Source organism: Podarcis cretensis, assembly GCF_951804945.1.
Source record: "Podarcis cretensis genome assembly, chromosome: 16".
Classification (NCBI taxonomy): Eukaryota; Metazoa; Chordata; class Lepidosauria; order Squamata; family Lacertidae; genus Podarcis; species Podarcis cretensis.
Genome location: NC_137186.1, coordinates 12,819,327 through 12,844,015, shown reverse-complemented (window position 1 = coordinate 12,844,015; position 24,689 = coordinate 12,819,327). Strand labels below are relative to the sequence as shown.

The following is a 24,689-nucleotide window of genomic DNA, read 5'->3' as shown; positions in this document are numbered from 1 at the left end:
CAGAGCAGGTGGCCTGACACGGAACTGCAGGCTGAAAGCCCTTCCAGACTAGGGATTGGGGAGATATACGATGCAGGTTGCATTGAAAGGCAAAGTAGTCAAATGTGCTCTTTTCCAAAACAATATGCGAACCATAACACGGCCATCCTTTAATGTTTGCACATCTCTGAATTCCATAGTGCAGTTCCCCAGCCCAAGGAATGTGCATAAAGATGCATGTACTAGGTAGAGTAAAGCACTCTAGAGCAGTGTTTCCCAGCCTTGGGCCTCCAGCTGTTTTTGGATTACAATTCCCATCATCCCTTGCCACTGGTCTTGCTAGTCAGGGATGATGGGAGTTGTAGTTCAAAAACAGCTGGAAGCCCAAGGTTGGGAAACACTGCTCTAGAGGACCCTGCTGACTCCCAACCTCTGCACGGATTTGTTTTTAAAGGGATACTCCTTCATTGCCCCTTCCATCCTCTTCAACCGCAACGCTGTGACAGCTGACGTGCTCGGAGCAGCACTGGACGGGGAGCGCCCAGGAAGTGCTGCTGTGGCCCGCAGTGCAATGATGAAGGTAACGTCTGCCCTTGGGAGGGAGATGCAGGGAGCCACAGAAGGTTGGGGGAAACTGCTGAGGCCGTGGTGGTGAAAGCATTTGAGCTTAGGGCAAGGCTGAAGAAGCTTTTTTGACCTAGCAGGCCAGATCTTTATCTCTCCCCTCCTGCAGCCCAACTTTGACAGGTGGGGGGCCCACCATCAGGTGATTGGCAGGTGGGTGGAGTCAGACGCAGGTCAGCAAGAAGGGAAGCAAATTTCTGATGCCTGTGACATTAACACTTTATTCAAAGAAATGAAATACAACTCAGCCTTGCCCCTATGTAGCAGTTGCCAGGACTGAAGGTCCACGTCTCCTACTACCCTTAAGGCTCTTTCTCTCCTGAATATTCCCCAAGCAGTCTCAAACTTCCTCTGCACACCTGCTCTTTTTGTGACTTTGTGTGTTCTTGGAGTCTGGGGGGAGAGGAGCTTCTTGCAACAGGAGGGGGAGACTTCCTGGATTCTTCTGCAGTCTCTTGAGTCCCCACCTCTGCTTCTGCTTTGGAGTCTGAACTGCTCCCTGTCGCAGGTTCTTCCTGCTCACTAACCCCTGTTGCCCCTCCAGCTTCCTCCTCTCACCAATCTTCTCCCTCCGACCGCTCCTCTCTGTCCCTCCACCAATCCCCTGGCTCTGAGCCTTCCTCCTCTGGGTTTTCCTTTGAGAGTTCCCCAGCTGGTACCTCCCACCACTCCTCTTCGTCCTGCCAGTCCCTGACATCCGGTTCTGCCCATCGGTCAAAGTTGGCCCACAGGGATAGAATAATGACCAAGCAGGATTGAACTCCCCACTCATCAGCTGATATGTAGGGAGTTCAGCTCTGTTGTTGTTGTTGTCAATTTCATTTGTATACCACTTTATATTTTAAAGAAAAAAAATCTCAAAAGAAAACAATCCAGAATAAAGCTAATTCAAGCTTCAAGGAAAATATTTCAGATCCTTCTCAAAGTGTCATTTTGCTTTCCCCATACAGTGGTACCTCAGGTTAAGTACTTAATTCGTTCTGGAGGTCCGTTCTTAACCTGAAACTGTTCTTAACCTGAAGCACCACTTTAGCTAATGGGGCCTCCTGCTGCTGCCCCGCCGCTGGAGCACAATTTTGGTTCTTATCCTGAAGCAAAGTTTTTAACTCGAAGCACTATTTCTGGATTAGCGGAGTCTGTAACCTGAAGCGTATGTAACCCGAGGTACCACTGTATTTATTTACCTACTTCATCCATACCACTGCCCCATAGCAGAAGTACTCTAGGAAGCCAGTGTGGCGTAATGGTTAGAGTGTTGGACTAGGACCTGGGAGATCAGGGTTCAAATCCCCACTCGGTCATGAAGCTCACTGAGTGACCTTGGAGTCAGTCACAGCCTCTGAACCTACCTCACAGGGTCATTGCAGGGATTAACATGTTTCCCAGCCGTTTCTCTACCTGCCCCACCTCAGGCACAGGTGAATGTAGTTTGGAGGAAATGGCCTCACAGGCCACATGAGCAGGCCTGGCGGGCCAAATTTGGCCCACGAGCTAGTGCCTTAGGGAGAACCGGGCAGTTGCCGAGGGAAGCATTCTCTGAACCTTCTCACGATATGCCCTGATTGGCAGAAAACAACAGTACCAAAGTTGCTTGGATTTGGTGCTACCCAGGGCTTCTCCAGACAACCACTTCAAAGCATGCCCTCACAACATTTTCACATTTGGGGGTGGATAGTTCGTATCAGTCCCAAATCTAGGGCAAAAGCTCCCTAGGAGGAGAAGCCAGGTGTGCAGGAGTGGCTTACCTGCAGCAATAAGTTTTGGTGGGCTCCTGGGCAAAAGACCTTCATTGCCTGCTGTATAATGACCAGTTTTCAGCCGGGAGGCCCATGGTGAAGCAGGAAGGGCACTGGGCTGTGTCAGCAGAGGGCTGTCCCAAGAGAAACACACTTCTTCCCTCCACCCCTCTGGCTGAGCTGCCCCATGGACTCGGTGCCAAGGCCTGATTGTCCCACGTTCTGGAACCAGCCATCCGTGGGCCTGGGCATTCATCCTGCAGCTGTATCCCCAGGAAGGCAATGCTGGAAGGCTTCCATCCACTTTCAGAGATGCTTTAAAAAATAAAAATAAAAATGGTGGCCTAAAAGGCTTCACTGTTTATTATCCAGGCTTTGTCAAAGCTACCTGGCTGCTGCTTAGCATCACCAATATCATCGTATCATTATTATTATTTTGCATTTAAAAGTCCAAACAATCTTTCATTTTCAGGTTTATTGTGTATTCGTAACAGATTATTATTATTATTATTATTATTGCTATTTAATCTCAAGCATGTAGGCAGATTAAATTTATGAAATTCACACTCAGTTGATTGACATGAGTAACTTTGGTTCATTAATTTCAGTGGGTCAGCTCTGAGTAGAACTTAGCGGGATGGAAACAATCCTATTTCTCCCCCATTGCCTTGGGTGAACTTGTGACAGTGAGGTGAGACCACCCGCCTGTCAGTCACCTGATAGTGTTATGGTGTCGGATGATTGACAAGTGGGTAGTCCTGCCCATCTGCCAGTGTTGGCCAATGGGGATGTAGGGAGGTAATGCTCCACCCCACTGGGCCAAAAATCTTCCTCACCCCAGAGTGTGTGTGTGATTGGGAGAAGTTCTTTCTTTGTGGGTTCTGCTCTAAAGCTCCTCCTCCTCTGTGCAGGATTCTTCGTTCTTCCAAAAGTATGAGATGGACTTGAAAGAGACGCCGCTGGGTGAGGGCAGCTTCTCCTTGTGCCGCCGCTGTCGGCAGCGCCAGAACGGGGCAGAATTCGCCGTCAAGATAATCAGCAAAAGGTACTTGGTCCTCTTCATTGCCATGCACACACCTTCCCCCTCCTGAAGGAATTCTTCCACCCAGAAACTCGCAGGACATTTTGACATTGAACAATGTCAAAATGGACATTTTCTTTTTCAATAAGAACATCAGAATGGCGCTGCTGCAACACCAGGAGGGCCAAAGGTTTCCCCACACCTGCTTCACGCCATACATAATCAGTTCAAGGGAATTCACTGCCACTAGTTTTGGGGCTGTGACTCTGAGAACTTAAGGTGGCTTTAAAAGTGTGTTGGTCACATCCATGGCAGAGGAGGAAGAAGAGAGTTCCATCACTGACTAAGGCTGAATAGAACCTCCAGGTTCAGAAGCAGTCTACCTCTGAATCTCACTTGCCAGAAGCAGGAGAAGGGTGCTCTGATGCTCATGTCCTGCTTGTTAGGCTTCCAAGAAGGACGCATGATGCCAGACTCCATGGGCCTTTGGCTCTGATCCAGCAGAGCCTTAATTACTTTCTGAATGTTAGTGGCTTCTAGCCCTGATGGCTTGTGTTTCACACCCACTGTCGGAGGCAGTAATGCTTCTGAATGCCAGTTAGTATTCTTTTTTTCTCTTTTCTTTTTCTCCTTCCTTCCTTCCTTCCTTCCTTCCTTCCTTCCTTCCTTCCTCCTTTCTTCTCTTTCTTTCTTTCTTTCTTTCTTTTTCTTTCCTCTTCCTTTGTTTTTGTTTTTGTTTGGGTTAGTTTTTTAAAATCCTTTTGTATTATAAAGTTACTTTGTAGTTGATCTTAATTTGTGTATATCTTTTTTAAAGCTTTAGCAAAAAAGTAGCTGGAAACTACAGGAGGGTAGAGTTTCTGTAGTGCTGATGTCCAGCTTGCAGGCGTCCCGCAGGCATCTGGTTGGCCAATGTGAGATCAGGATGTTGGACTAGATAGGCCCTTGGCCTGGTCCAGCAGGCAGGCACTTCTTATGTTCCTAATGGATTGGAGATTTGATTTATAGGTCCTGGCCATTGGCTCCTTCTTCACCTCTCTCTCTGCCAGACAGTAAAAATTAAATAGCAGTGTATTTCCATGTGTCTGACAGCTGCTGTGTATGATGTTGAAATAAAAAAGCTATCCCATTTTGTACCCCACCCCAACCCCTAATCCAGGATGGAAGTGAACACACAGCGCGAAGTGGCTGCCTTGCAGATCTGCGAAGCCCACCCGAACATCGTCAAGTTGCACGACGTCCATACTGACCAGGTAATGGTCCTGTGAATTTTCCACGCCAGGCTCTCTCTGCCCTCCCTGTAGAGAGGGCTAAAGAGACTGCTGTACTGGCTGGGCAAGGAAGGGAAAGAAGGCCAGACTCCTAGAACTTCAACCCGTGCTGGCCAATCCAGACACTGCAAGCTGCCTGCCAATCACAGAGCCAGATGCGACACACACCCCTATTCCCAGGTAGTTCTCTGGGCTTAAGTACCGGCCCCGTGTCCTGGAGATTCTTGGATTGAGCTGCTCTCTTCTCTTCCTTCCCTACAGTACCACACGTACCTGGTGATGGAGTTGCTGCGGGGCGGGGAGCTCCTTGACCGCATCAAGAAGAAGCAGCACTTTAGCGAGTCGGAGGCCAGCCAGATCATGCGCAGCCTGGTCTCCGCCATCAGCTTCATGCACGACACCGGGGTAGTGCACCGTGACCTCAAGCCTGAGGTAACGGGGGAGAGCAGGGTGGGGAGCTGGTGGGGAGGGAGGGAGGGAGGGGTGACAGGAAGCCCACAGCCTCCATAATAGAGAACAGGCAGCAAGAGCTTGCCGATGCCTCCTGGAAAATGACAGTGCAACAGCAAAGCAAACTTTCTCTTACACAAACACACACACACACACACACACACACACACACACAACACACACACACACACACAAACACACTTTCCTCCTAAGTTCTCTGGGACTCAGCTGCAAACAAGGCTTGGTGAAGACCACAAGAAGTTTTTATTGATTTAGCAACATTTATAGACCAAATGAATACATAAATCTCTCAGCGGTTTACATAAAATAGTATAAGATATTTACACTGACTTTAAAAACAACTGGATATACAATAATAGCATTATCAAAATATAAATAAAGGGTTGGATCCACCTGACTCCTACTCAGAACAGACTCCTTGCCATCAGCAGGTCTACTCGTGAGAGGAGTAAGCTGGATACAACTCCTAATTCGTAGAGTTTAAGTAGATTGGGCCATCCAAACCAAAGCATTTTCATCAGGTGTTGAAAACAGTACAAATTGGCCGAGCATTCTAGAACATAGCTGCTGCCATGTTAAAAGGTTTCTTGCTAGCGCACAGCAAACATGAAAGTGTCCTTTTTTCCCTGGGGGTGGGGAAGGGATGTCCACACCATTTTGTGGTGCTGGCTCTTTTCCTGCTCTTTTAGATGTGACATCTATTTTTGTGTTGTGCTGCGCCCCCACTGCAGCCATTTTGTGACTGGTGCCCACGGAACTCCGATATTCCAGGTGTGGCCACTGGCCCTAAAGGGCTCTGGGTACAGCTGGCACATGCCTGGCTGCTGGCTGGTCACAAATGAGAGCTCAGAGGCTATCAGAGAACTCACAAGAGCTGGCGCATGGGACCTATGGTTTGCTGCAGGGATGGGGAGGGTGCTCTTCTGAGAAGATCTCTGTCTAGGCACGGCTGTTGATTGCTATCCTTAAAAAAAAGAGAGATGACTCAGGCTGACTGTTATTTTTGGTGCGACCCCTCTTAGAATATCCTGTACGCGGACGAGTCAGAAGGAGCGCCCGTGAAGGTGATTGACTTCGGCTTTGCCCGCCTGCGCCCCCAAAACTCGCAGCCCATGCAGACGCCCTGCTTCACCCTGCAGTATGCCGCACCTGAACTCTTGCAGGATGGGGGCTATGATGAGTCCTGCGACCTTTGGAGCTTGGGGGTTATCTTGGTAGGTGGAGACGCGGTGCAAATGAAGAGAGGTCAGTGGGACTGGCCTGAGGGCTGTGGTTACCCGGTGGGGGGGGGGGGCGCCATCCAGGCCACAACACAAGCTCCTCCATTCCTTTCTCTTCTCCTGGTTTCTCCCTTTTCACAAGCAGCGTTGCTGCCTCTTTACATATTTAATAAAGCATCTATATTTTGCCTTAAATCATCCTAGGTTGCAGGGTAGGGCACAACTTAAAATGAGTGTGCAGAAACTTCTTTTGCGGATTTCACTGCCCCCTGCCACACAACGATCCTGTCTCCTTCTCTCCTTCCCCACACCCTCATTCCATCCCACCCCAAACCCTGCATCCCATTCCTGATTAGCAGTGCCACGACCTCCCTCCAAGTCCAGCACCACCTTCACCCTTTCTAGTACTTCTTGACCACTTTCTGGTGCTTCCTTCAGCAAAGCATGAGCGCTAGTAACTTGCTTCATTGTACTCTTAACAAACTCAGATTCCTTTTCTTTCTGTTACTTGTAGTTACTGATTTTCTGTATTATATTGATCCCTCCCTATCCCTATCCCTAAGTCTCTGGACAGGTGACAATTAGTTTTCAATTAAAAAACAACAAGAGAGAGAGAGAGAGAGAGAGAGAGTGTGTGTGTGTGTGTGTGTGTGTGTGTGTGAGAGAGAGAGAGAGAGAGAGAGAGAGAGAGAGAGAGAGAGAGAGAGAGCGAGCAGGGTGTGTAGGGACTTGGTCAAGAAAGACCAATTTGAGAAAGTTTGGCTTCCCTTTATCAGCTCTGTAAATAGAAAACTCTTATTGTGCCTCACGACTTCACATGTATCCTTGAGGAGAGGATTTATACATAATAGCCCTCACAAAGAGATGGATGTCTTGCAGCCCAATAGCCAGTGCCATTTTTCTAGAAAAAGAGGTGCCAGAAATCACCCTGAGCGTTTACCTTGTTCTCTTATAATGGCAATGGGGCCCACCTGAGACATGCCAGAACTGAGTTTCGGTGAGTTCGAGCTGAAGAAAGCCCCGCCAATAGCTAACCTGGTGCTTATTTAAGTTCAGGTATGCACATCAAAGTGCAAGTAGATAAATAGGTACCGCTCCGACGGGAAGATAAACAGCATTTCCGTGCGCTGCTCTGGTTCGCCAGAAGCAGCTGAGTCATGCTGGCCACATGACCCGGAAAAACTGGCTACAAATGTTGGCTCCCTCAGCGAGATGAGCGCCGCAACCCCAGAGTCGTTCGCAACTGGACTAAACTGTCAGGGGTCCTTTACCTTTACCTTTATTTAATGCAGTTTACTCCTCACTGTGTTTCTGTTTGTAGTTGTATTGCTTTTAATTGTACTTATTTTGAAAACCGTTGTCCTTTCTGTTGTTCTCTCCTCCCACCCTCTCTCTTCCAGTACACCATGCTCTCTGGGCAGGTCCCCTTCCACAGCAGTCAGGAAGGGAGCGCAGCGAACCATGCAGCCGAGATCATGCACAAGATCAAGGAGGGGCAATTCTCTCTGGAGGGCGAGGCCTGGAAGAATGTTTCTGAAGAGGCAAAGGAGCTGGTTAGAGGTGATGGGGGAATACACTTAGGCACCAGTTGGGGAAACATACATGGCGTGTTCCTTTCTGAGAATGGGAAGGTTGAGGGGACTCAGTTGGTGCTAGGGAAATGAGGTAAAAACATTTTGCACTTGAGATTCTGAAGGTTTTGGAAAAACCCGGCTTAGGACTGAAAGAAGCTCCTTTGTATCCATAAAAACAACCCTCAAATAAAATGTTGAATCAGGGTTATCTGTGGATTTGGGGATTTCAGAAGGTCTGTAAGCATCTTCCCTCTTCCTCGCTTGCTCTCTTCTTCTCAGGCCTCCTCACAGTGGATCCTGTCAAGCGGCTGAAGATGTCGAGCTTGCGCTACAGCGAGTGGCTCCAAGATGGAAGCGCCCTCTCTTCCACACCCCTCATGACTCCGGACATTCTGGAGAGCTCAGGGCCTGCCGTGCGAACTGGCGTCAACGTTGCCTTTATGGTAAGAAGCTGGACAACCCGAGCAGGAAGTTTCTTTGGGGGAACCGAATGAGACGAAATATAATGGCTGGGGAGCACCAGGGTTCAGAGGATCCTGCCGGGGGTGGGGGCACTCCTGTGCTGGTGCAGCCTGCAAGGTTCATAGGTTACACTCACCCTACGAACCTTAAGGCGTGGCACAGCTCCTCTGGAGCAACGGCCATCTTGTTTCCCGAACACTGCTTTTCGTGTTATGTTGGGCCTGAGTGTTGAGAGGAATACCGTATTTTTTGCTCCATAAGGCGCACCTGACCATAAGGCGCACCTACTTTTTTTTTGGGGGGGGGGGTATTCAAGAAAAAAAATATTATTTAAAGGGAGTGCTGAGCAGAGCCTGTATGCATCCCAGGCTCTGCTCAGCGCTCCATTTCATGAGCCGTGTGGAGTGTGTGTGTGGCTCTTGGGGGCTTTTTCCTGAGGAGGGAGAAGGGCAGCCACACTCTGTCCCATCCCCCACCTCCCGCAAAAGCCCGGGTTTCCCCCACCGCCAGCCCCAAAAAGCAGGTCGGGGAGCAGCAGAAAGACTGCGCACAGCCTTCCTGCTGCTCCCCGAGCTTGTGGGGCTGGCGGGGGAAGCCCGGGTTCCCCAGCCCCAGGGACCACACATTCGCTCCATAAGACGCACAGACATTTCCCTTTAAATTTTAAGAGGGGGAAAGTGCTTCTTATGGAGCGAGAAATACGGTAAATGGCAGTCGGATGGCAGCTTTACCATCCGGTGAGGGTGGTTACCTTCTCCCTTGAAAAGTATGCAGAGTGGAAGGAGGAAAGTGGGAAAACAGCACTCTTTCCTACTTCCTCTTTCATCTGTGTGCTTTCAAAGACATAGTTTTAATTCTACTGGATCTGATCCCAGATCACTTGGAAAAGCACTTTCTTTCCAGCTTTCTGGAGGAGGGTTGTTGGCTGATCTGGGGGAGTGGGAAGAGATTGACCAGATGGGTTGGCACTTCTTCAAAAACCCAAATTTTGCCCACAAACCTAAAAAAGGTGGCTAGGGTTTCGAGACAAAAGGACAAACCCTCAAGCTTCAACTCTTTCTCCTCTCCCAGGCCTTTAACAAGGGCAAGCGCGAAGGCTTTTTCCTGAAGAGCGTGGAGCACGCCCCCCTTGCCAAGCGACGCAAACTGAAGATGTCGAGCACTGGCGCCGAAGCCCGTCGCAGCAGCAGCAGCTCCTCCTCTTCCTCGTCCTCCTCCTCCGCGACTTCTTCTCGCCCCCACAAAGCCAAGGTTCCCAGAGTTTGCCACGACCCTCCCTCATAGCACCCTGGGGAGAGGAGGTGCATCGCTTGGTCAGGAGGGAAGTGGGTATTTATTGTCTATGTTGCTGTTGAGGGAGGAAGCCCCCTCCCTCCACCCCACTCCCCCGATTCCACCCCCACCTTCATTCATGATGGGGTCTGTTTTGTTGTTCAAAGTGGCCCACGTCTTTCAGAGGAAAACTCTCTCCGCGGGGAAAGATTTGCAGCCCCCACCCCCTGCCCAGAGGACGACTCCTTGTGATTCTTGCAGGGCGCTCAGTTGCTGTAGGGAGAACAAGGAGACCATGGGGCAGCCCCATAAGAAGGCACCACACCTTTTTAAATACCAAATCCGTGTTCTCTTTCTGATGGTTCAGGGCCTGCCGTCCCATTGCAAAGGCAGGGCCAGGAGAGGTTGGGTTGTAGGTGTGGAGTTATTTTACACTGATCAAGCGGAGGCCATGTGGAGGTGATGCCTCTCCGTCCCAGCCCTCCCCCCTGAAAGCACAAGAGGGGCTGGTCCCTTTTCCTGAGGGACTGGAGTCAGGTGATTTAAGGTCAGGGGTTACAATTGGAGAGGAACCCAGCCAAAAGCAGCTGAGCTATTTTCATTAAGATGTGGATTTGCCTCCCTTGAGTCCAAAACCATGTATTGCGGGAGGGTGTGTGTAGACATTTTCTCCTGGGAAAGGCTGCTAAAAAACAGCAAAAAAACAGGCAGGTTTTTATCCTGGCAGACAGCCGAGTGCCAAGGAAACTTTTCGGCACCTCCCGCTATTGTTAAACGACAGAGGGTGGTCTCTAACATTAGTAATGCACAGAGAAGACCCACTGAAATGAATGGGCATGCTAACTTGGGATCATTTGTTTCAATGGGTCTACTTGGGGATACAACCCAGAGGAGCAGGGCCAGGCAGGGAACAAAGGCTGTGTATCACAGGGACGGGGCAGGGTGGGGGGGGGGGAAGCGGCAGAATCACTCACCACTTTATTTAATATAGGATGCACCGTGGATGCAATTGGGTTAACAAGCCAAATAGGAACCTCTGCGGAAAAGCGGGGTAGGGGGTGGGAGGAGATGTCTGCTGAGGGATTCCCCCAAATTTCTGATAATGTGGGGCAAAAAGGATCTTTGGTTTTTGCCTTACAATGACAGCAGAATCTACTGTGCTGGGAGATTTTGTATATTAAAGCTCAGGCACTTCAGGAAACAAAAATGGGATGAGAGGGTGGGAATGTTGAGGAGGAGAGAGAGAGTGAGTATATTTTTAGAAAGAGAGAAATATCTGTATGTTTTTTATAAAATAAAATGCTGCAGGCAGGCTTGAGGGGTGGAGTTTGTGTGATAACACACTTGAATTTAGCAGTGGGAAGGGAGAAAATCATTCTCTCAGCTTCAGAAATCTGTCCCATCTCCTTGTTCACTTAAGAGGTAGAACAAGATAAAATGTTGAAAGATGGGGAAGGAACTTTGTTAAATCACATTGTTAAATCCAATTCTGTTAACACCTTGTAACTGCACTTGGAATCAGATTTTAGTTAGAACCAGTTATTTCCCACTTTTTAAGACAGACAAAACGGAAGCGTTGACTTTTGCTCACTTCTAATTTGAGAGCAGGATCCTGATTGCATTAGCTTGGATAGGATCATTAAAATAAACAGAAATTTAGAATTTCGCTCATCACAACTTGGCAGTTTGCACAGAGATCCCATTTCCAAAATTCAGATTTATTTTTTTACTACTAAGACCCAGCCCATCTGTGACTGTATAAATGAATGTGAAAGTCATGTTGCAACATTTGAAGTTTTTAAGCAGAGGTTGGATGTCCATACGTCACTGACGCTTTAGTTGAGATTTCTGCATTGCAGGTGGGTTGGAGATGACCCTGAGCGCCCCTTCCGACTCTACAATTCTATGATTACTTTGTGGGGGGTTTTTGTAACCCCTTTTTGCTTACACTACTGTTGCAGAAAGGTTATGTTCAAATTTTGTCAAAAGTCTAAGCTTTTAAAAGCAAATAATTGTACGTGTTTATAGAGCACTGAGGGATTCTAATTACCTAGCATCTGTTCATCTGATTAAGGGGGAATGACTGAAACCTGAGGTCAGTCAATAAAGGCTAGTAGGAGATTCAGAAGAGATAAAAGGGAGGAATTATTTAAAAGGTGTGTAATTAACTATGGAACTCACAGCCATAGTTGATGGCCGCCAATTTGGATGGCTTTAAAGGGGGACAAGGCTATCAATGGCTATTAGTCCTAGTGCCTGTGTACTACCTCCCGGCTCAAAGGCACCATGCTTCTGAATAATGGGAGGGAAAACAGCGGAAGAGGCTGTCCTCATTTCCTGCTTGTGTGTTCCCCATAGGCCTGGCCACTGTGAGAACAGAATGCTGGACCAGATAGAACTTTGGCCTGACCCAGCAGGCTCTCAAAGATTATTGAGACCCAGATCTAAGAAATTCTAGTATATAGCAAGTGTATGAATAGAAAGCCATGTGTATGTGTCTGTCTAGAATTATCAAATCTGGAATGAAAATGTTATTGTAGTAAAATAATAATAAGATGCCAGAATGCCCTGAAATAATACAGGAAAAGGGAGAATTAGGTTTAGACAGCAATCCTTTACACATTTACATAGAAGGAAGTCTCACTGAAACAATAGCACTTGCTTCTGAGTAGACATAGATAGGAGTGCATTGTTAGTCACTTTAAAGGGAAGTGCAATTAGAGATGTAAACTACCTGCTAACTTTGAAGCCAGAGAGAGGGAAATAGGAGGTTCCTCCCTCGCCAACCCCAAAAAGTAGAAATTTTGGAATCTATTTCATGGATTGACTAGCTGTATCCATTCAACCCAGGATATGCAGTGAGGTCAGCCTCTTAACTAGCTTGAATTCCCTCAGTAATCACTTTACATCCTCAACAGCTGAAGAAAACTGCTCTCACCTCACTATTTATAGCTAATCTAGCTTTGGTGTTAGAATATAAAGTGTTCACCTTAAGGGAAAATATTTAACCAAATGCTTTCTTTTCCGTGTTTCACAAAGTATCCACCCACCCACCCCTTTTTAACTGATATAGAGGGGCAAGAAAGTGAAACCGCAGATAATATTCCCCCCCCCAAAAAAAAAACCTTTTCCCCCCTTCCTGGGCATGACAAAGTGCAATTTCTTTCGGAGATGAATTGGATTTCCTCGGCAGCTCCCAAATGCTTCTTGCTGATTTAAGGAAAATGGACTAGAGGAGAGAAAATGTGTTTGTTTTGGTCACAGTATGATGGGGAGAGGGTCCCAAAACAGCTCTTCTGCTTCCATTCCCTTTGGGAGTGAGCGAATGTGAAACACGTATCTGTTCTTCCCAGGAGAACTCATTCTTGCTTCATCACCAGTGTGAATGGGCCAGTGTTTAACAGAGAAACTCTGGGCATATGTCTATGCTACTTATTTGAACCATCTAACTTGTTTTAAGTGGACTCTCAGCTAAGGAACTCTATTTAAATAAACTGCAAAGATCTCAAACAAGGAATTCTCAGCACCTGTACCAAAACTACATTTCCCCTTTTGGGAATAGCACGACAATAACTGCCGTTTAAAAAGTTTAGATTTGTAGCAGAGATGCTTACCGAAAAGAGTCTTGCCAGCTGCTCCCCCTCGTTCATGTTTTTTGCACTTGGCAGCTTTTTTCATTTGGGGAGGGGGGCTCCCCCTCCTTGGGGAACTGGGTATCCATGTATGTTTGTGTTTATATGTATGTGTGTGCGTGCGTGTATGTCTTAATTGCCATATCCCCCATACTCTATGCTGAAGAGATGGTGGAGGATTGAGTGGGAATGTATTCTTAAGTCCTTCTCTAAGCAGCACAAAAGGCCAAGAACCAGCCATCAGGGGCATCTCATCCATGCAACCAAACCTTGTGTATTTTTTATTTGAAAATAAAAATCACCTCTGAAGCCAACGTGTTTTGTCTTACTCTTGGCACAGGGAAGCCTATGCCTCCCTCTCCAATTGCAACAGAGGTTGTCACCAAATGCAACAGCAAGGTCCAATTGCCCACTTAGCCAAAACCGGAGCACTTACCAGTCATGAGATAAACCTGGCCAGACTGAACTGGATTTCATAGATATATACTGGACCCAGGACAATTCAAAGGCAAAATGGAAATTGTGCGGTTGACCTCTGGTTTGATTTACACAGCTTGGTGCAATAGGCCTGGAACAGGGTATGTGTCAAGGTTAACATGCAGAACTCAAGATGATCCCTTGATTGTGCTTTCATTGGGCCCCAGAAATCCAACTGCAGCCCCCATCCTCTGCCCATAAGGATCCCCCTGTGGCCACACCTGCAGTTCTGGATGCCAGTGTAGAATTTCCTTCTCTTGCCTTGCCCACTTTTTGGACTCTTTCCCATGTTGGACACCTAGTGTGCTGTAGCTTCTGACTTCCACCAATCTGGTGCTGCTCTGAGGTCATCAAAAGCACCCCTAATGCACAAATAAAACCTCCCTACAGGCTAAAATGCCCCATTTTTAAGCCACCCCCATCCAAGAGAACCAGAAACAGCCCCCGTGATGATTCACACAAGGTGGGAAGCTTGTGAGAAAATGCTATTCTCTAGTTTCTGGGAAGACAAGAATGAAAAGGGACCTGTGGAGCTCTTTGCATGGGAAGGGGATCTCTACAGAGATCTGTTTCCAAGCCGGTGAGAGGAACAGATGATGAGCCTGTTGCCTTGAAGGAGCAAACTGTCTTTAGACAAAGCACGCTGGGCCCACCCTATTGAAACACACAGACTTTATTCAAAAGAAGAAAAAGAAACCGTACACCAACTGGAATGGAACAGAATCATTCCCTGAAGCCACTGGAAGGTAAGGGAAGAGGGGGTAGGGCACGGCAATTATTAAGAGGTTTAACAGTTACAATATACCCAAGATATGCAGATATTCCCAGGAAGACAACTGCAGATGGCGGAAGGAGGCACTCAGCTGAACAAAACAGTCCATGGATGCAAGGGTTACACACTAACTGGGGTGTGGCCTTTGGAGAGGGAGGGAGCGCAGGCACAAGGCAGCGGTGGAGCCAAAGGTGGAGGGGCGCCTTCACTACAGCAGCCCCTCTCCACCACTGGGCCACCCACAATGCTAGGGGTTGGGCCTTGCGTCGCTTCTCCTGGCCAGGGCTCTCCGCTGGCTTCCTGCCATCCCAGCTGTACCCACCGCGGGCACAAGCATGTAAACCAAGAGGGAGGGGAAGAGACAGCAGAGAATGGCCACAAACCGCTAAAGCATCAATGGAGGCGTTGAGTGCCAGACAGACAGGAGGAGCTGGAGAAGATTTCTATGGTAAGCAGACAAGTCCTTCCATTCTGCACAGGGAAAGGGAAAGGGGTGGCCGCTGCTTCTCTTATTTGGCAGTCATCATCTGTACAAACTCTACAGGAGCAAAGGAGACAGGAAAAGGAAGTAAGTCAGGACAGTCAAGAGGCAGGCACCTTTCCAAATATATCCTCCTACCAATGAATTTTAAAAGATAAAAATAATGGATTTATTTTTTTAAGTGCTTACCTAGGGTTGCCATAGGTCTGGATTTTCCAAGACATATCCAGACGTATGGCAGTGCAGTGCTCAAAAACGGCTTTTTGTGATTTTGCCCAAAAAGCTTAACAACTTTGGCACGGAAAGAAAGCAAGTAGTGTCAGGAGACTTCATAGTGCTACTCAGATGTTTGGGAAGACATCAGTCATTTTGGTACCATGGATGAACTTGCAAGGCATCTCTACCAGGAGATAGAATTTGACAAAGATGACCCAGCTTAGCACAAATATCTGCACCACTGATGTTGGAGTGGTTGCCATCAGTGAGAACTCTGTGTAGATCCGGCGGTAAGTGCCTCTTCTGGTAGCTTGTAAAGGATGTACAAGTATCCCCATGGACTCCTGCAAAATTCCAGCTGCTCAAGTCACTCTTCAGCTGATACATGAGCAGGGTCAACAAAAGTACAGATCTCCCGTTTGAAGATTCCTTTTGGGCTACTGCACTCATCATGAATCCAACCCTCATATTCAGAATGAAATACTCAATAATGAGATAAGAGACCAATCTACCCTTACTCTGGGCCTGGGGGATTTTGCCGGCCTGGTTACCTCATTCCAACAAATGGCCTACTTCTGGTAGCTGCGGAGAGAGTGATGGGAGCTCAGGGAGGGGGACTTGCAGCCCCAGCCATTGTGTGTGCTGAATGTGATGAAGAATAGAGGCCTAAACCTCCACAAGGCTTTCCTGCGAGAGCAGCGGAGAGGAGGCCAGCAGCAAATCACAACCAGAAGAGATGTAGCTCTGGGAAGCAGAAAGAAGCTCCACCGGAAGGGGTTTGGAATTTGGAGGAGGTTCTCTGGAGAAGCACATGCCAAACCCTATTCCATTATTCCCACAAACTGAAGCACATCTCTCGGGCAATTTGATCCCAGGGCAAGGAGGTGTTGCGGGCAAGGATTCTCCCATGTAGTCGGTGCATGCAACAATGGTTTCCTGTGGCCCTGGTGGCCCCTCACTTCATACACACATGTATCGGTCTTTGTAGCAAAGGCAAACCACACCTGCCCAAGTCTCCATAAGCCCTGTGAGCAGCCCTGCAAAACTGACCATGGGGGAGGGGCACAAAGAAGGCTCTTCTCACCCAGGGCACTATTTGTCCCAGGGCCAGAGTCTGCCCTTTCATCATCATCATTATTATCCATTATTATTATTATTTCTATTTATATACCGCCCTTTATCCAGAGACCCTGGGGCAGAACATAACATAACATAACATAACATACAGCTTAATAATAAAATAACCATAGTAACAATCCTCCCACATTTAACAGGTCATAGATTATTTAATGGACGATGGCCTGGGTAAATGGGAATGTTTTCACCTGGCACCTAAAGATATGCTCTCTGGGGAGAGCATTCCACCGGCAGGGAGCCACCACAGAAAAGGCCCGTTCTTGTGTTGTCACTTTCTGAAGGTCTCGGGGAGGGGGATATAGAAAAGGGCCCCAGATGACAAGTGCAGGGTCCAGGTTGGTTTGCATGGGGAGAGGCAGTCCTTAAGGTATTGAGATCCTGAGCCATGTAAGGCTTTATAGGTTAAAACCATCACTTTATAAAAAATTGAGGTTCTTGGGGCTTTTTAAAAGATCTACACAAGTTTCTAGCATCCATCTTTCTAAACAAATCTCTGAAAATTATGTGGGCCATAATTCCCGAGCAAGACCCATTGAAACAAAGACAACTTGCCCAAAAGGATGGCGGCTCTGTGGTGCCACTCGTGCCACCGCATCCAACTCCCCTCCTCACCTTCATAATTGACTTGTCCATCCCCATCTATGTCAGCTTCCCGGATCATTTCATCAACTTCTTCATCCGTCAGCTTTTCACCTAAGTTGGTCATGACATGACGCAGCTCCGCAGCACTGATGTAGCCGTTGCCATCCTGTGTGTGGAACCAGGAAAGGGAGAGAGGCAGAGGACGTCGACACCCATAATAACCTATTACTCCATCCTCCCCATAAAGCAAATGAATGCACTTTGAAAGAAACATCAAGAAGAAGCACAGATGCATGTGACTATTTATGGCTGTGCGGTGGTCCTTCTTGCTGGCCACTGTAAGAACAGGATACTGGAACTGGTGGACCTCTGACCTGATCCAACAGAAAGGCTCTTCTTAACCCCCACACTTCAGACACTGATCCTTTCCACTGTGGACCATGGAACAAAACAAGCTACATGGCTTCTAACCGTTTTCTCTCTCCTTCCACTTTTATTCCTCTGTAAAGATGTTTTCTTCCTTAAAGAGACCCTTTCTCCACTCCTCTCTACAAATTTACAGTTGATTCTAAATTATTCTTTAACTATTTGCAGATTTCTTTTGTTTTGACATTTTCTCCAGACAATTTTCTCTCAAATTGCAAAGAAGGGAGGGGGAACATGTGTGATACCTGGGGAACAGATTCCTCATGTCCTAGCCAGTTGGCCAAGTGGCCTGGATTCAGATGGAAGTGGAGTTCTTGCCCCAGGGCTTATTTGGTGCCCAGAATAAAACCCAAAGCGACTCAATGAGACTGAACGTGTGAGGAACGTTACTGCACTCACCAAAAAGCTGCACTTCACAAAGGAGTCTAGGAAGCACTTAATACTCCATCCCCAGTTCACACAGAGCATCAGCCAGGCCTGCTGGCTTCACTGTTCTCCCATGTGAACCAACTGCATCTCTAGGAGGACACCAAACCATCCTCTGTAGTAGAAGAGGGAGGATCATAATGGCCGACACCAAGGGGAAATGCTTTTACCACTACGGGACTTGCCGCCAGTAGTTCCTAGGAAAAGTGTTCAGCAATTTTCAATCTCTGGCTAAAAAGCAGCAGTTTTTATTGTACCACCTTTCCCCAGTCATTGGAATAATTTTGCTTCAAAGAGAAAGAAGGCGGCAGAGCTAAAAGGGCAGAGAGACTGGAAAACCTCTGTGAAAGTGTTGATCCCAACCAGGAAGAACAGCAGCTAGCCAGCAAGAAAGCTGGTGTTAGTTTTAGTGTTCTAGCTATAGGACTGATGTGACCTAACGAACTTTTGGCATTCTGGTTCAGCTCAAAAATTCCTACCCTTGGGCTCCTTGAAATCTCTTTCCAAGCCCATCCCGAGGCCTTGGAATTAGAGTCTCATCTGCTGGGAGACAGCAGAACCTTTGGCTGATCCCACCAGCCCCAGTAAGCATTACCAATGATGGGAGTTGTAGTTCAGCAACATCTGGAGGGCCAAAGGATCCCCACACCTGGGATAAACATCTCTCCTGCTGTAGGCCATCCACTGGAGAAAAGGGATGCTGAGCATGTGCAGAATGCCACTAGTTCCACTAGTGAACAAGTTGTATAGAATCCTAGCAAAAGTCTTTTCATCACAAAATTAGCCCCCCTACCTTGTCAAAGACTCGGAAGGCCTCACGAATCTCTTCCTCGCTGTCTGTGTCCTTCATCTTCCGAGCCATCATAGTGAGGAATTCTGGGAAATCGATGGTGCCATTCCCTGGAGAAGGGTCAGCTCTTTAGTGCTGTGCCTAAAAAACTGCTGCTGAGATCACCTGTGTAGCAACATGGAAGTCTTGTCCGCTGGTCTGCCCTCCCGCCTAGCAGGGTCAATACTTTTCAAGGGAACAATGGCTACTGGAAACGCTTTCCTCTTCCCCCTGGACAGGGCAACAATGGCTTTGCCAGACACCAGAGTAGGTGGAGAAACCCAGTTTCAGGTGTGTGTTCAAGTAACTGAGGGGAATAAGGGGAAAGGGCCATGTAAGTGCCAGATAGGCCCTGCTCTCTTTCGGAAGGAGCCACAACATTCCATGATTGAACTTGGATTATCCTCAAGCTGGGAAGGCAGCTAAGGGAGTTCACCCACAAACAACTTGGGCGGGAGCCCAGTTGGGTGGTGGGTGAATAATCAGTCCAGAGGGTGGCAAACCCCTGCAGCCAAGCCAGGCTGTACTTCCACTAGGATCAGCCTGTGAGTTCAAGAAGGCAACTCCTCACCTTCCTGCCCAGGTTTCAACAGCACACCAAGGACAGCTTGCTGTCGCTTTCACCCAAAAGGCTGCTGTGGACCCAGCATCCTCCAAATATTCACTTCCATCTTCTACTTTGGCCCTGACCAATGAGGATTGGGGCTTATGCATCTTCTAGGATACAACTACTGTTACCCAAACCTGAGACTTTTCACTAGGGCAAGTTACAAAGACTAAAATAAATGTGTCAATTTCCCACCTGCACCACGTAAATGGACCAAAGAAACAAGACAATTCTAACTGGAGGGCCAATCCTCCAGTTCCAGCACTGTTCCAATCCAATACCTGTTCCAGCACTACCCCATTTCCCACTCGTCCCCAGAGTCTTGAGTGCCCAGCTCACCATCAGCATCCACCTCATTGATCATGTCTTGCAATTCCGCCTCGGTGGGGTTCTGCCCCAGGGAGCGCATGACGGTGCCAAGCTCCTTGGTGGTGATGGTGCCATCGCCATCCTTGTCAAAGAGGGAGAAGGCCTCTTTGAACTCTGAAAGAGGCAGGGAAGAGAGATAGCTCAGGGCCAGATATTCACCCCTCCAACCCAAGTCCCAGCCCCCAAACTCAGAAAGGAAACCAGAAAGGAAAGGGGCTAGCTGAATACATTTGTAACCTCCTCCTAAACCCAGTTATCACCGTGGCAGGTATGGAGAGGGGAAGGAGTACCCAGGCTGTGTATGGGGGAAGAACGCAAGTATTCTCCCATGCAGGTTATCCAAGTCTTGCTGGGGGACAGAACCGCCCTAATGCATCAGCCCTTAAAAGATCCTGGGCCCAAACACCCAGTACTGTTTTAATAGCATTTTTTCAGGACGCAGCTACATCAGCATGCACTTCCCCTCCCTCCAAGGTACACTCAGCTGGCTTGAAGGGTTTAAATCAGTAGGGTAGCGGTCAAGCAGTATTCAGAGAAGTACTTTTGAGGAAGGACATTACACATGCTCCTGTTTTACACAGGAAAGGAGCAAAGGCTGGGAGATTGTGAGGCAGTGAGTTTAGCTAGGACGTTCAGGGCCAAGCAAGAGTTTGGATAGAGGACCAAGTCCAGCACCAATTGCTGGCTCTCTTGGCATTTATGCCACACAACTGGTACCATCAACCCTTTAGACAATGTTCCTGTCCCCAGGAGCAAGATAATTTCTCACCTGCTATTTGCTCCTCTGTCAGCTGATCAGCCTGCAGGAGAATGGTGAGGGAGAAGAGAGAAAGTTACTAAGTTTTGCAGGTCTCACCTTCCTGGTCCATGACAGCCGCACCCCATTTATTTATTTATTTATTTATTTATTTATTTCTCTCTCTCTCTCTCTCTCTCTCTCTCTCTCTCACACACACACACACACACACTCACTCACTCACTCACTCACTCACACTCATTGACTTCTGAACTCAATGCAGTTGTTGCCTCCACTCTCTCCCAAAGACTCACATCTGCACTCAACCCAAGTAGAGGGAGTGATATGGACTAAGAACAGAACACACCCACAGGCCTGCCTTACGCTTACTTGGACCATTTGTCCATCAAGCTCAGGACTGTCAACACTGATTGTCAGCAGTTCATCAGGATTTCAGCTTGGGGTCTCTCCTGGCCCTTCCTGGAGATTGAAGCTGGGACCTTCTGCATGCAAAGCAAGTGCTCTTCCCAAGGTACAGTCCATCAACTTCAGCCTTCAAGAAGGGCAACATGAGGCCACCAGCTCCTCTCTGACTCTCTTCTCCACGCACCCTGTACTGCCCGCTTCCAAACTTGGATGGGCTCCTGCCCCCTGTGGTTCCCACCTCACCTACTTCAAGTTCTCCTAACCCTTCCTTATGTAGCCTTTTCACATGCTCCAAGTTCCTGTGTCAATAACCCACTTTAGATTGTTAGCATTTTTCTATTTATAACCAACATTTATGGTGGTTTACAAAACAGCATAAGCACAAAAACAGGAGAGAGGGAGATCTCTGCCCTTAGAAGGCTACAATCTACGTTTTCAGCCTGGGAACATGTACCCCTCCCCTCTTCATCAGAAGGTGGGTGACCAACATCACACCAACCCCTTCAATGTTCTCCTTTTATAATCATAAGGGGAGTTTTTATCCTCTCTCAGGGAAGCTCCTCTTTCCAGTTTCTCCAGTATCTTTCCCCTAATTCTTTCTTTAATGGGAATCACATGAGGGAGAGGGAGAACGAACACAGATCCTCCCTCCTGTCTGCTCATTCTGCATCTCCCAACCCCATCATCTGTCTTGGGACTCACCCCTGCTCCCTTTATATTCCCATTCTCAATCTGTGCAAGGCCTTAGGTAAGGGCTGTAGCTCAGTGGAAGAGCACCTCCTTTGCATGCAAAAGGTCCCTGGTTGGAGCTCCAGCATCTCCAGGCTGGGCTGGGGAGCACTTCTGCCAGAAAACCCAGAGAGTCACTGAGCAAGATGGACCAATGATCTGGATCTCTACAAAGCACATTATTTTGCATTTTTAAAACTTTGATTTACTATCCACTCCTCACAACCAAGTCCAACGTTCCTATGCATCCTCTCTTTGAAATATACCCTTGTCTATATATTGTCATTATCTCATTTTTAAACTTGAGATGCCTTAAGCACAGTCATTCTCTCAAGCATGCACACTCCTTGAAGGGTGTGTCCTCCACTTCTTACTCTCACCCCCCCTTGCAAACCCAAGCCTCTTTTCTCCCCCATGAGGTGTCCACTATCATTTCTGTTTCTCAGCAGTTCAAGCGCCCTCAAAATGAGGTTTTCTAGTCACACAACAGAATCTCCTTTTAAAGGCACCCCCTTTCCTATCCACCTGCTCTCAATTTTGCAAATTATTATGTTCTTCCCATTTCAAGACACGCAAACCCCTTTATCATATTATCTCGTCACATCACCCTCCTTCTTCAGGAGTTTTCTTGCCAATGCTCCATCTTTTATCAACTGCCTCTTAGCTGAGCACCCCACTTTTGGGGGAATATGAGGAACCCCCCCCCCAACTATCCCATTATCCACACTTTTATCAAATCCGCCCTTATTTAAGGGATCCTCTTCTCAGCATCCCAACCTTTATAAATCTCTCTCTGCCAGTGCTGCATACTTTTATGAGGCCTTTTGGGACTCTTCCACCCCAGCCCATTCCAAGAAGACTTCCACCTTCATTTTTAAGGGGAGGGTGTTCCACAGGTGCAGCTGTTTTTGAGGTGATTCCTTTCTTGGCTCGTCCCGCTTTTGGGGAGAAGTTAAAAGATTCCCCTTAGACTTCATCACCCCCACATCCTTTGCAAAGGGAAAGCTGGCCATGTACAGGTTTTTCTTCCTCTACACCCGTCTCCTATTAACCCATCCACTTCCAGCTCCTCAAACCCCCAACATGGGTAAAAATAAAAAATGAGGGGTGGAAGGGGGAAAGACACTTTGAACCCCTCCCACTTCTTCACCTTCATAAACTTCCACCCTATAATATGCCATCATTGGTGGGATGTCCCAGCCCCCCTCCCTGTGACCCAGTAATATGATAAAAGCCACAAAGGCCCCCATCTTCCGTCCCCATCAGATATCGAAGCACCCCCATCTTTTATTAACCCAACTCCACGCACATCCTATTGGGGGGGGGGAATGTGAATCCTAAAAAAACCTTATTTATCTTGAACTTGACCATCCTAAGACCTCCATGATGGAAGACCCCTCCCCAACACACAGATCTTCATTTTGGAGAGGGTCCTCTCCCCATATAGCCCTCCATTGAGAAAAGGGGCCTGACCCCTTCCCTCCTTAAGACGCCACACTGCGGGGGGGGGGGAGTCGAGACCCCCCTCCTCACATGACCTCACGCTTCGCCCCCTCCCCATTTAAGCCCCCCTCCCTCGCTCACCATGGTGACGTGGGGGAGGGGAAGCGGCGCTGCGACCTCTCGGCTCCTGGCTGGCGTCCGTCTCCCTCCACCCGGGGCTGAGTCGTCGCCGTTGCCCCGCTCGCGCACGCGCTCTCGCTCGCCCTCTTCCTCCTCTTCTTCTTCTTCCTCTGCTCTAACGGCAAGCGCCGGACGTTACTTCCCGGGCCCCGCGCGCACGCGCATTCCCCTCCCTCCCGCGAGCCCCCGGCAACCGCGGCCGCAGCAGTAGGAAAGGCGGCCCTTTAAATAACCCCGGGCCCGCCCCCTCCGCAGTCACGTGCGCCGCCGCCCGACGTCCCATTGGCCTAGCCTCACCTGCATTGCGTCAGGGGAGGCAGCTTAAAGGGGAAGCCGCGAGGAAACAGGGCGTGCTGTGAGCCGGGAAGGAGGAGGGGGCGGGAATGTAAATAAGTGGGTTACGGGGAAGAGGAAGTTGGGGAGGGGAAAGGGATGCTGTCGGCGGTATTTTTTAGAGGGTGATTAAAGGGGAGTTGGAAATCGGGGGGGGGGGCACACACACACACAAGGGGAGCTTTACTTAAAAGGGATGGCTGGGTGTGATAATTCCTATTTCTTTTGCTGTTTAGGACTGCTGGGAGCATATGAATGAATGAATGAACCAATCTTTATTTGCGTCAGCCATCGGCCATAGCAATAAAACAACAACGCAATATACAAAGAAAAGAAATAAAAAGTCGATTATATAAAATACATTTTATGGTTTTGAATCAATAGTCAACTACTGGATCTTATTCTAATTGCCCCATCTAGAAGCCTTGCAACCTTTGCTGTCACCTGCTCATCTTGATCTGACAAGAGAAAGGACTGTGGCAGTGGCTGGGCGACCCAGAATGGACAATAAAAGAGGGGTGATCACCTCATTCCTCAAGTCTTTATAAAGAGTGCAAGCCAGAAGGCCTACTAAACTGTCCTGTATTCCTTTGTCAGTTTACTGCAGGGCTGGGGGCCTTGTAGCCCTCCAGGTGCTGCTGAACTACAACTCCCATTATCCTTCCCCATTAGTCTTGGGAGTTCATGGGAGTTGGAGTCCAACATCTGAAGGGCTCCCAGCAAAGGTTCTCCCCATCCTTTTTGCAGGGTTTTGAAATTCCAAGGGATTTCACAGATTGTATTTTTAAATACCTAATTCACAAAATCAAATGAGTTGGCAGTAACAAGAAGCACATTTGAGTATCATGTGTGAAGGGTACATAGGCAGGCACTGTAGAGACAAGTACCAAAACTCAACATGTTAACAACTCTTCACACGCATTCAATAGTTTCTTTTTCAGGAATAATTCATACACATCCCACTTCTTGTGGAAGAGTGTAAGCTATGTAGTGTACCCAAAACCCACAGCCCAATCCTCTATACAGCATTGTCTGTGGCCCCCAAGCCCCAGCCTGCTAGTATCCACAGATTATTCATTAGTCTTTAATCGCTGAGTCAGAGCCCACTACCAGCTCACAAGCTGGTCTCAGGTGGGTCGCAATAAAATAAATGAGCATCAGCAGTATTACCCCCATATATCTATGGTGAAAAGAAAAATTCCTGCCTGCTTGTTTTGGTTAAAGACGAGTCCTGTGTCACAAAAGGTTGAAAGCTACC

The 24,689-nt window shown here is 48.1% G+C and overlaps 2 protein-coding genes and 2 long non-coding RNA genes across 5 annotated transcripts in view; 1 reads left to right on the top strand and 3 right to left on the bottom strand.

The window, feature by feature from the left end:
* RPS6KA4 (ribosomal protein S6 kinase A4) overlaps nt 1-13,571 on the top strand; it is a 40,295-nt gene extending 26,724 nt beyond the window's left edge. For both annotated transcript variants that reach the window (XM_079958010.1, XM_079958011.1), the window contains exons 10-17: nt 434-559; nt 3,251-3,384; nt 4,520-4,613; nt 4,893-5,063; nt 6,125-6,316; nt 7,723-7,882; nt 8,176-8,339; nt 9,430-13,571. In XM_079958010.1, the coding sequence (XP_079814136.1) occupies nt 434-559; nt 3,251-3,384; nt 4,520-4,613; nt 4,893-5,063; nt 6,125-6,316; nt 7,723-7,882; nt 8,176-8,339; nt 9,430-9,642 (1,254 nt within the window). In that variant the 3' untranslated portion in view covers nt 9,643-13,571. The remainder of the gene's footprint in view (nt 1-433; nt 560-3,250; nt 3,385-4,519; nt 4,614-4,892; nt 5,064-6,124; nt 6,317-7,722; nt 7,883-8,175; nt 8,340-9,429) is intronic.
* Nucleotides 13,572-14,396: 825 nt separating this feature from the next.
* On the bottom strand, nt 14,397-23,307 carry LOC307205752 (calmodulin-1). The gene is made up of 6 exons (XM_079958530.1): nt 23,060-23,307; nt 20,354-20,384; nt 19,555-19,698; nt 18,573-18,679; nt 16,958-17,093; nt 14,397-15,049 (listed from the first exon to the last, which is right to left on the bottom strand). Exons 1-6 carry the CDS (start codon nt 23,060-23,062, stop codon nt 15,021-15,023), a joined length of 450 nt encoding a protein of 149 aa, XP_079814656.1. The 5' UTR covers nt 23,063-23,307; the 3' UTR covers nt 14,397-15,020.
* LOC307205925 lies at nt 15,149-16,950 on the bottom strand. Its single transcript, XR_013834200.1, has 2 exons — nt 16,020-16,950; nt 15,149-15,950 (listed from the first exon to the last, which is right to left on the bottom strand). It is a non-coding gene; the product is annotated as an uncharacterized lncRNA (long non-coding RNA).
* On the bottom strand, nt 20,515-23,051 carry LOC307205920. Its single transcript, XR_013834194.1, has 2 exons — nt 22,203-23,051; nt 20,515-22,086 (listed from the first exon to the last, which is right to left on the bottom strand). It is a non-coding gene; the product is annotated as an uncharacterized lncRNA (long non-coding RNA).
* Nucleotides 23,308-24,689: the final 1,382 nt, after the last annotated feature.